An 11,772-nucleotide genomic window follows, 5' to 3' on the forward strand; every position below is an offset into this window, starting at 1 on the left:
GTATATACACCTGGTTTACAGGGCGTCATCATCCTCAGCACAAATTTGTAAGTGCAAATATCAGGTGCGAGACATGCGCCTCCTAAGAGGGCTATATTTATATGAGCCGCAGAAACACATATATACCCCTGTATAGGTAATAAACTAAATGCAAAATTTATTGTACTTCACAGCAGAAGACTTGTAGCCAATTTTATTTTTAAATCATATTGAAGTTATAGAAGTTTATCATGATACTTTGTAATACTTAGTTTGGTCAGGAGCAGCCTCTGAGCCCAGGAAGCCCCCCCCCCCCCCCCCCACACCAGCAGCAGCATTATTCTGGGCAGGATGGGGGGAGCAGAGGCAGTAACTCCCCCAAGCGGGATGTCTTGGGGTCACCTATCTCCTGTGGCTCCAACATTCCAATCCTTGATCTACAGCCGCAATAACACCCAGCTCCCAAGTTTACATTCCAAACATGACACAAACAGCAACACACAAGAAAACACCACAACCTGCAAGTGCACAACCTGAGTCCATGAATGAAATACAATGTGCACAATAGTAATACAGTATGAGCAGCTCAACCAGCTCAGGGCATTAGATTCATTGATCACATTTTAATTTGAGACGACATTAGACTTTTATTCACTTTTCATTGTGTTACCTCCTTACTTCCATCATTTACAACCAATTTGTTACTGGGAATTGCATTATAAAACCGACCGCGTTTGGCAGCTGAGCTTCATAATATACACACTCGTCACTTCTTCGAGTTGATGCTGTTGGATCGCTTCTAAGTCACACACAATGATTTTTAACATGTTGATAACAAACGACGGTATTGGTGTTTGTGTGGCCCCGGTAGGAGCCTCCAACTTTCACACGGACCGATATAAACGCGGCATTAACTGGGGTAATTATTGCATCCAAGAGAAAGGACCGAGACAGGTTCACACTTTAGTTGTAGACCCGTCATTAACACATAAAACGTCTCTGGCATCTGGTAAACATCAAAGCGCAGTGATCGTAAAATGAAACATAAAGCCAGGCCGCAAACTGAATTAACGTCCCTGAAAATGACATACGCCAAACAGGATGAGGCCCCGGACGCTCTGCATGTGCGCCTCTACGCCTCGCAGTCACAACAAGTCCCAGGAACAGACAATGACCGATACACTATGCCCCATAAGTGAAAGTTCTTTGACTGAGCACATATTTTGGAATTGACAACATAAGTAGTTGACAATACATAAATACTAAACCATAAAACAATTTCTGCACCCAATCTGGTTTCTCTACATTTTTGCAATGAAAATGAGTGGGAAATGTCAAATGAATTTAGACTGTAAGCTCCAATGGGGCAGGGACTGATGTGAGTGAGTTCTCTGTACAGCGCTGCGGAATTAGTGACGCTATATAAATAAATGGTGATGATGATGACTAGTTTTGTCTGATCTGGCAGAGGTGTTGCTCATAGAACAGCGACACCCAGTGGCCAAAACACCGTGAAAAATGTTAGGATGCACCTTTAGCATATTAGAGTAATATGTTCAACTGCATGTTTACAAAACAGTAAATGTTTTGTTTTTTTACAATGTCTGTGACTTTTTTGTCCTGACAAACACCCCAAACTATTGTCTACGGTCGATTAACGTGTTCCTACAACACTTACAATGTAAAATCCTTATGCTACTATTAACACTTTATTGCTATAATTCACAAGCTGACTTCATACTTATGAACTAGCTCTGACCATCCCAGTACATGAGCCCCAACTTTCCATCCTGTCGTTACAATGTCCCCATTCGTTTCCCAGCTCACCCAGACGCAGGGGCTCAGAAGAGCCGGTTTCTATGCTCTGGGTGTTAATGTTCTACAGGGTGTGGGCAGCGATTGCTGTGGACTCTGCACTGATATCTCAGTCTGCAGTAATACTGGAGTAACGTGGGTTATTTTAAGCTGTTGTAGCCAAAGATTGTGTCACGTTTTACAAATCTGCCTCTATATACAACAATGGTCATAAAGCAACAAGGGCGGAGGGGGTAATTCAGGATTCCAACCCAATGAAGGGAGCTTCAAAGATCGATACACTTTCAAATATTCTGTATTGTACAGTAAAAGGGACATTATACAGAGAGATCACATAGATTAAACATTATAATACTGTATGTAAATCTTCCTGAAAACAGGTAGTAGTGTCTGAGATCTGGATTCTAGACGTATCGAGGTTCTACATCAGCCTTTTATAGGAATACGATATAACGCGTTTTGCATAAAGTGGGGACCGACTCTCTCCTGTCGTCTGGTAAAGACAAGCGTGGTATCATCTTACACCATCATTTTGTCACATTGGAGAATATGGATGAAATAAAGGATCTCCTTTCTCCAAGTATAAAATCTAAGGTATGCGAGGTCCTATCATACAAGATTATACAGATATAATATACGGTTAGATGCTACAGTGTGTTCTTTCAAGTACAGATCGCTTTTAGTTTCATCTGTCCTGTAAATTCAAAAAGTCAAAATAAAGTTTAATTACATTTTATAGAACAGGACCAAGCTGGGAGCCCCGAGTCTAGGGGCCCATTCATGTATCTGCGCTGGGAAAATAAATGACGACCAATATGCACGTGTTTGAGGCATTTTCCACACGCTTTAGATTCATTGCACCTTTACCAACACAATCTGTTGTGCTCGTATTGTGCATTAATACCTGGGAAATAGGGCGTACCGCATTCTAATAGGTCACATTTTAGACCACAAAGTTGGGAACGAGACAAGAACAAACCCTTCAGCCGATGTTTGACGAGCTCTTCAGGAGTACGTTAGCAACTAAAGAAGTGTAAACAAGGCCTCAATGTGTGTAACATGCACTTGTCCTCTCAAATAAATCATTATTCAGCCGGCACAGTCAGGACTTGTACAGGACGGCGCCCGACACACACAGCCAGGAAACATCATCCACTTCACACAACACTCAGGTACAACGTCCTCACCCAACCAGGTCCAGGCCAATCCATCGGACAGATCTCTCGGGACACGGCAGGTCCTGCGTCTTCCTAGGTGACTGAATGCAAAACGCTGAGTGAACCACTTCAAAGTGAAGCAGGTGAGTGACAGCTGGACAACCTCCGGGCTCAGCGAGTTACACTGAACAAACCTCGGGCTTATCAACGTCTAGTTATTCCGCAGCCGGACACACCCTGTCATTGCCACCAACGTACATTCTTAAAGCAACACCAGACCTCCAAATAAGTAACGCTTCTAAACATTCAGACAGACACAAGTACCGCAGTTGTGAGCGAGCAAAGGAAAGAAAACACAATACTGCTGAATTCTCACAGAGGGGATCTGGTTACAGACTGTGCAGGGGATAAACAGATGTATAAAACTTTAATATAGACTGATCGGTTTTAACATACCATGTAGTCTACATATTGTTATTGTGTAACAGGCAGAAGAGGGGAACATTTTGCCGGAGCCCAGTCCGCTCCCTAATAACAGGATATCTTGTGTATTATCTTAGCTACAATGTAGCTCTGGGTTCTCACAATAAGAATTAGTGGCCTCTATGTCCCACAAATATTGCTGAGAATGGATAAAATTTTAAAACGCTTAATGACAGAGATCGGCCCGATCTACTTCCTGGGGTCTGACACAGAAAACTTTTAACCAAATATACAGCTATAGAGCAATGGGGCAACTTTCTGGGTCTCAGAGGATACCCCATTGTCTGTTACCATTGGGTCATATAAGGGCCAATCCTGGGGCTCAGAGGATACCCCATTGTCTGTTACCATTGGGTCTTACATGGGCCAATCCTGGAGCTCAGAGGATACCCCATTGTCTGTTACCATTGGGTCATATAAGGGCCAATCCTGGGGCTCAGAGGATACCCCATTGTCTGTTACCATTGGGTCATATAAGGGCCAATCCTGGAGCTCAGAGGATACCCCATTGTCTGTTACCATTGGGTCATACATGAGCCAATCCTGGGGCTCAGAGGATACCCCATTGTCTGTTACCATTGGGTCATATAAGGGCCAATCCTGGGGCTCAGAGGATACCCCATTGTCTGTTACCATTGGGTCTTACATGGGCCAATCCTGGGACTCAGAGGGTACCCCATTGTCTGTTACCATTGGGTCATACAAGGGCCAATCCTGGGGCTCAGAGGGTGCCCCATTGTCTGTTACCATTGGGTCATATAAGGGCCAATCCTGGGGCTCAGAGGATACCCCATTGTCTGTTACCATTGGGTCTTACATGGGCCAATCCTGGAGCTCAGAGGATACCCCATTGTCTGTTACCATTGGGTCATACAAGGGCCAATCCTCGGGCTCAGGGCTCAACAGGATCAGTGTCCAATTTGCTCACTCGTTAGTGTAAGAACCAACAAGATTAAATCCCACATCGCTGTGTCCTAGTACTGTGGTCAGAATTTTGGCGCAGAGTCTAATAGGGGTCATGTACTGATGGCATTTACCAACATGTTTAATAATGATCTCATCCATTTTGACTGGAATATTATAAGGCATTTCAAGAGCAGTTTTGGGCCACACACACTGCAATATTAGGCCATTTTCTCAACTCTAGCTTTCATATATATCAGCGCGTGGCCATCACTAGATGCTTCCTGTCCTGCCCCCCCCCCCTCTGTCTCCATCTATCCAGCCCCGGACCACTGTGTTTCCTTCTAATAATACATACAGTCATACTTCCTAGCTTTTATTTTATTCCCTCACGGAGATCACAGAAGGGAGGTGAACTATGATCATGGAGGAGCACTGGGAATCACCTCATTTTGGTCTGACGCGATTCGCAGAGAAGTGGGGTGATCGCATAATTTCGTTTTGGGGAATGGGCTAAAACAAGATTCGCCGCAAATTCCATCCCACTTCACTAAGAATGGACGGAGATTGGCGTCTCCCGGGAGACCTATCGAAATTCGAGAGTCTCCCAGAAACTCCGGGCGAGTGGGAAAATATAATATAATATACGGCCCAACCCATCATGGGCAAGTGGAGTTTATAGGAAGGTACTGTACCCAGTATGTACTATCAACCAGCTGCATGTACTCCTTGGCATCAGCCTCCTGTAGAAGACGTGATCGTAGGCACATTATATATTTATATACATACACACACACACACACATATACAGGTAATATAGAGGTATGGTAAGCAGCGATTACATTATTTTAAATGACAGGCTTTGCAAAGAAAAAAAAAAACCCAATTACTATTTTTATATTTAACTTGTGGGAAACCGCCCACTAAATGTTAAGTATTCATACACACCACAGTAATTAAGTATAATTACACTACATAAGAAAGGAATAAAGGGGATATAAAGGATGATTACACATAATACAATAGTACGGCATGCAGGATAAGTAGACACAATCTCCTAGGACTTGTTGTATAGCGTCTGACAAACAGACTGGTCACAGAATCCAAACTGGTGATTTTATAGATCTGCACACATTACATGTACACTGTACAGGAATCCAAACTGGTGTTTTAAAGACATGAAGAATACCTGTGTTTATGAACTAAAAGCGTGCCTGCTCAGTCTGTCTCCTCCCTCGTCACAGTCACAACTCTGGGAGAGGCGACATGACCAGTAATCACATCTCTAGTGGAGATTGAAGGACACACAGTCTGCGAAGCTCTAATGCACATTTATGGTGACTCTTTACAGGGAGGTAAGTCCTGGTGTTCTACTTACTGACACTTTACTTAGTGGTCAGTAAACAAATGGACATAAATTACTCTGTACAGGGAAGTGCATTAGTGATTGATCGCTGAGAAAAATACGACATAAAATCCATAGACTCTGACGTAACGCTGTCCCGTCACCCATCAGGTAAAACAAAATATCTCTAAGGCATGAGAATAGTGTTCTGTTATAATCATGGCCCTTGGATATTACACAGATCTGCTCTTCTTCACATTTATTAAGGACACTGTTCAGACACTATCCTCTCTCCTGTGTACATAACATCTCATTACACTACAAATAGGGGCGTCTACTATCACCGTGAAGCCGCATCTCTCCGCTATTCCTACAATATCACGGTGCGTAAGTATACACACTTACTCCTGACGTAAGCCCAGTGCATAGGATATTAACGTACATCTGGAAGCATTTGGAGATACGTGCGGCTGAACAAGCACCTTTTTCGTACATGCGTCTTTTCCTGCTGACATTCTGGGAACTAATACGCACAATTTTTTATTACACGAGCCGCGTTATGTCTAGAGGTCGCAGAATATTTATATATTCTGTACATAAAATAGGAATATTATGCTGAAAAGGTTGAATCTCCCCAAGAAAAACCTGCGCTTAAGGGCCACACAGAAAATGGGGCGGATTTAATACAACAGTGTGATGTACACACATGTAACTATAGCAACCAGTAATCAGCTACAACATGAGAGCTATACTCTGATTGGTTGCTATACGTTATTGCGTCATGATATTAAATAAGCCCTAATTCAGGGGCGTGCGACGCAGCGAGCTGCGGCTATTGTGAGACTACATTACCCATCATCCTTAGCAAAGAATATACATATACAGAGAAAGCATCAACATACGGCAGGAATACCCTGCTCATATATATACAGTTATTTTACGTTATCCTGAATAATTTTGCGCAATGAGGTTCATTTCCTGCACAATTGCATGTATTAATATTAATGTGATAGACCTTTCAAATTTCTTAATTGCCCGCAGCAAAATATGACATCAGCCAGAGCCTAGAAATTAACTACAGAATATTGTGTTTAAAATACTTTATATCCACTTGATGACTTTGTTTATTGTGTTTTCTAAACACTTGAGGACATAACAGACAATTGATTTTTTTACATGATCGGGAAGTTTTGCAAATAGAAAGGATTCTATAGCAACGTAGACGTTATGGTAACAATACTTTCCTCACAGCGCAATGTAACAATACCTTCCACACAGCACAATGTGCACACACAGCTTATTAATCCACATGAACAATCACAGACAACGGAGGACGAGGGAATCCAATCAGGAGACAAATATACAAAATATAACCAAAAAAACAACCAGAAATCCCAGCTTATATCACATATAATCACATATTAGACAAACCCGGAACTGCCCTAAGTATAAGGGGTATTTGTACGTTTGATATATAACTTGTAGCCAAATGTATCATCATAAAGATAAACCTTGTTATCAGGATGAGCTTCAAAGCCAAGATTCAGAAGTAAAACAGACCATTCATATTGCAGCATAATAACCTTGGTTAGCGGTTCACGTCATATGATATAAAGTAATATTTAACATGGGACTCGACCGACCTCAACTTTCCCAATTCCACTTTACATACCCACAGTTTTAAAGGTTCCCTTTATAGTAAATATAATTCAGCTGGGCGCATTTACTGCAGAACACAACAGAAATAATTTGCTCAGAAAGAGGAAGAAAAACATTTGCCTCAGAACAGGAATATAAGCGTCTGTCTGCAGGTCGGACTGAGCTGCGTTTGTATGAACGCGCCTTTGGTGCACTTAGCCTGCGTCTGCCCCTCCCCTCAGGGGCAAATGCAGGATTTGTAGAGGGGGTTTCCGCACCACGCCGCCAGTGGGCGTGACCAGCATGAATGGGGGCGTGGCTATAATATTAGACAGTGCTTGGCTGCTCTCCAACTCTACCTATCCCCATAATATACACGGACAATGCTGCGTGCACTACTGTTAGGGGCACACAGCTCTCCCTTTTCAAGCAGAGCCGTGTGAAGCGGGAGCAGGGTCCAACCACCTCAATTATACAGTGCCCCAGGCTTGGAGGGGGGTTTCCACGCACTAGGGAACCCCCCACCCCCCAGTTTGCCTATGCCCCTATACCATCTCGTGAGGTGCTGACGAGCGCAAGTGCCAGAATCACAAAGTCAGCAGACCCCTCAAATATATCACCGTGCAGGTGGAGGAGCTGATGTTATATTATCTGTGCTGGATTTGCCGGATATGTAGGTATATAGGTAAAAAAAATAAAAACATTTTAAAAAAAGACGATTAATTGTCATAAGATGGTAACTTTGGGGCCACCCTCATTTAATTCTGCCTATGTCAGTGACTTAAGTTGCACGGTCAGAGATATTTCTGTATTTATTGAGTAAGGAAACAAAACTGACGGATTCCTCAGTAAACACAACCAGTAACAGACAAGGAGACAGAAGCACATTTTGGTGAATCATCTCCACCATGTAGGAGACGCTGGCAGTGGATGGATGAAGTGTTTGGTTTCCTCTTGTACTCACAGGTGAACAGCAAAATGCTGAGCACAGAACAGACAGGGGGGGAGGGGGGGCTGTTTGGTTTTCAACTGTTACAGGATAAGACAGGGCGTGTGATCTGTAAAATATGCGAGAGAACAGGAATTCTACAACTTGGAGAACTAGCGCCTCTCCCTAAATGTGATATCCTCAGCAGAAAAAGTAACACGTAGACATTATGTCAGCAGCAGCTACATGCCAGGAAATGATTTTCCACAGGGAACAACAATGAACAAGTTACATTAGTGACATTTAATGCAATTTTTATGGAAATACACAACCGAGATAGTGACCCTGTTAATCCTGTGACAAACCTGCCGGGTATTATTACATTTACAATCCCAATGGACAGATATAAAGTTACACCCCAGAGACTGCATGTTGAGGAGAATTCAAGAAGACATTCAATCATCTCTCTGATGGCGGCTGACTACCGAAGACTTGGTTTGAGTTTACCATAAACATCCCTGCAGGAGCTGTGGGCACGTTAACAGCCAAACATTGCAAGTTTAAAACTCAGCTGCTAACAAGGCGAATGCCCCTAACTTAGGGGGAAATTCACATCAGCGCACGGTGTTTCCGCAATGTTCGGATGCCCATATTTCCGTAAGAAATCTCAGCTCATTTTTCTGTGCACCTCTATGGGACAGAAGGAAAAATTGAGACAACGCGTCTCCAGGGACTGTCGATCTGAACTTAAACTTTTGCATAAATAAAAATAAAAAAATTGCCACTTTGAAATAAAATTGCTTCATTTTGTTACTGCTCAAAACTGGCAGCCGGACACACCTGCCTCATAGTCACACCCAGGAACAGGCTAAGCTGGGGGTAGGGGGGCATATGCCCCCAGGCTGGGCCCATAGTGAGCTACCTTGGGCTGGGCCACCTGAATTTTTTTCCCTTTAAAATAAGCTGCTGAGTCAAGTTTGGTCCCCTGGGCTAAAATTTGCCAGCCAGCCCCTGGTCAGATGCAGCATGCACTGTCAGATTGGTGATCTCTCTGGACCAGGCGGTCAGGTCAGGACATGTAACCTTAATGATGATACCACTGAATTCCAGTCTATAACCGGATTGGATTAACGGTCCTCTCACCTGGATTTGATGGACCTGCTGTTCTGGAGCCCAAGATAGTGTCTGAAATCCAAGTCCGGGGGACCCAGGAGACCGCAGGGTCGGACTGTCCATGACGTGCACCGCTTTGGTAATAGGACTGTAGGACCTCACTTGTTCATAAAAGACATTGTCCTTCTCCACCGCCCCATTCTCAGACACCCAGTAACTAGACGTAGACATCTCTCACCGGTGTCAGGTCCTCGACCGAACAAACTACCTCCAGGAGCCTGTAAAGAAGAGAAACGTCTTAAGTTTTACGTCAGGAATCTGTATTAATCCTCGGAGCACGGACTGTGCGGCCCACGCTCCTCGCCCTTCTGGAAAGGACACAACGCTGCCAGCGGCCCCTCGACGGGGAAAACCCGGTCAGTTTGCTCAAGTCACAAAATCTTCTCCGACTTCAGGCAAAATAAACCGGTTGTAGGAATCTCTAGTCAGGTAGGAAAGTAAAAATTCCCCACGCAGAGCTGTGAGCGGTCACTGATGTGATCTATTACTACACGAAAACAAATCAATATTATATTGTTCGGAACCTCTGAGGAACATTTCAGGTCTCTGCACACAACTTAAAATTATTTTTTAGATCCCCCAACAGACACTTATAAAAATATATTGCAGAAAACTTAATAATTAGAAACCAGGAGTCAATAAACTGAGTATTTTACTTGAAAATGTCATTATTTGCCACTTGCATTTGGGATAATTATTACATATTTATACAACGCTAGCATTTGCAGAACTCTGTACGACAGATGTGCAAAATACATGGCCAGCTCTTGTGGTACTACAGATCCCAGCATGCCTGCGATGCAGGATGTCTAGGGCAGCTGTACAACTAAGGAGCATGCAAAAGACTATAAAATATATGTAATATTATAATACACTGATGGTCAAGCAAACAAACTTTTACAAAGAAAATATGCTGCACTCTACTGTATGAATTCTCTGACAATCAAGTGAGAGTGCAGATCTATAAATAATAATATAATAAAAATAATTTTCTGCTATTAATAGCTATCAATCTCTAATATACACACATTAATGTTAGATGCAAAAACATACTAGTAGGTTAATTGGCTGCTATTAAATTGAACCTAGTCTGTGTGTGTGTGTGTGTGTGTGTGTGTGTGTGTGTATGTTAGGGAATTTAGACTGTAAGCTCCAATGGGGCAAGAACTGATGTGAATGAGTTCTCTGTACAGCGCTGCGGAATCAGTGGCGCTATATAAATAAATGGTGATGATGATGATGATGCATCAGAAGTGATTTGAAGATGCTCAGCATGAACACCAGCAGTATAGTTACTGTAGGGACGCAGTGAACACTCCAGTATTACAGCACTGTATATCAGATTACAGCCTCCGGGGTCATTATACTTCCACTAACTCGAAATTTGCAGCAATGAACATGCACACAGCAGAGAACTGCACTCTATACAACACACTTATTACATAATGCACTTATCTTGCAAAGTTCTGTGGAGAAACATGAGCTGAGAGAGCTGCACAGATCAGTGCAGTTGGATAGAGGGGAGCTGACAGGGGCGCAGTATACCTGGATAGAGGGGAGCTGACAGGGGCGCAGTATACCTGGATAGAGGAAGCCGACAGGTGTGGAGTATACTCAGAGGGAGCTGACAGGTGTGGAGTATACTCAGATAGAGGTAGCAGACAGGTGGGCAGTATACATGGACAGAGGGAGCTGATAGGGTGCAGTTACCTGGATAGAGGAAGCTGACAGGTGTGGAGTATACTCAGATAGAGGTAGCAGACAGGTGGGCAGTATACATGGACAGAGGGAGCTGATAGGGTGCAGTTACCTGGATAGAGGAAGCAGACAGGTGTGGAGTATACTCAGATAGAGGGAGCAGACAGGTGGGCAGTATACATGGACACAGGGAGCTGATAGGGTGCAGTTACCTGGATAGAGGGATGTTCCCAGTCTGCTGCTTCCTCCTGACTGTAACTCCCAAACAGCTCAGCTCATTCTGCAGGATGATATGGGCGGGACCAGGTCTGCCTGGCTGAGAGCTGAGAGCTGAGGGCTGAGGGAGACGTCAGACAGAGCAGTGAGAGCTGTGATTGGTGCACATGGGATACAATACTTGTGTTTACCTGAGGCTAGAAGCTGCTCAAGTTGTTTGTGTTCAGTTCCCCCCCACAGAGCTCAGACAGGGGTGTGACACCTGGCTATGTCTACCTGTGCTGTGATACTTTATTATACTAGGTAACATTGTATCATATTGTGTTATCTTATATTGTGTTATATCAAATTGTTTTATATTATATACATGTTTTATTATATTTATATATTGTAGCAACAAGAAAACATGAGAATCAAAATATGATTTATATACTTTA

General features: G+C 43.3%; 1 protein-coding gene across 4 annotated transcripts in view; it reads right to left on the bottom strand.

Moving 5' to 3' along the window:
* POF1B (POF1B actin binding protein) overlaps nucleotides 1–11,435 on the bottom strand; it is a 46,902-nt gene extending 35,467 nt beyond the window's left edge. For 3 of the 4 annotated variants that reach the window (XM_075186229.1, XM_075186228.1, XM_075186227.1), the window contains exons 1-2: nucleotides 11,332–11,435; nucleotides 9,392–9,639 (exon numbers count right to left, since the gene is read on the bottom strand). In XM_075186229.1, coding sequence (XP_075042330.1) covers nucleotides 9,392–9,592 — 201 coding nt within the window. In that variant the 5' untranslated portion in view covers nucleotides 9,593–9,639; nucleotides 11,332–11,435. Of the gene's footprint in view, nucleotides 1–2,981; nucleotides 3,130–9,391; nucleotides 9,640–11,331 lie in introns of those variants that run through there. The other variant, XM_075186230.1, reaches the window with a different exon arrangement.
* Nucleotides 11,436–11,772: the final 337 nt, after the last annotated feature.

Source organism: Mixophyes fleayi, chromosome 9 (genome assembly GCF_038048845.1).
Source record: "Mixophyes fleayi isolate aMixFle1 chromosome 9, aMixFle1.hap1, whole genome shotgun sequence".
In the NCBI taxonomy this organism is placed as follows: domain Eukaryota; kingdom Metazoa; phylum Chordata; class Amphibia; order Anura; family Limnodynastidae; genus Mixophyes; species Mixophyes fleayi.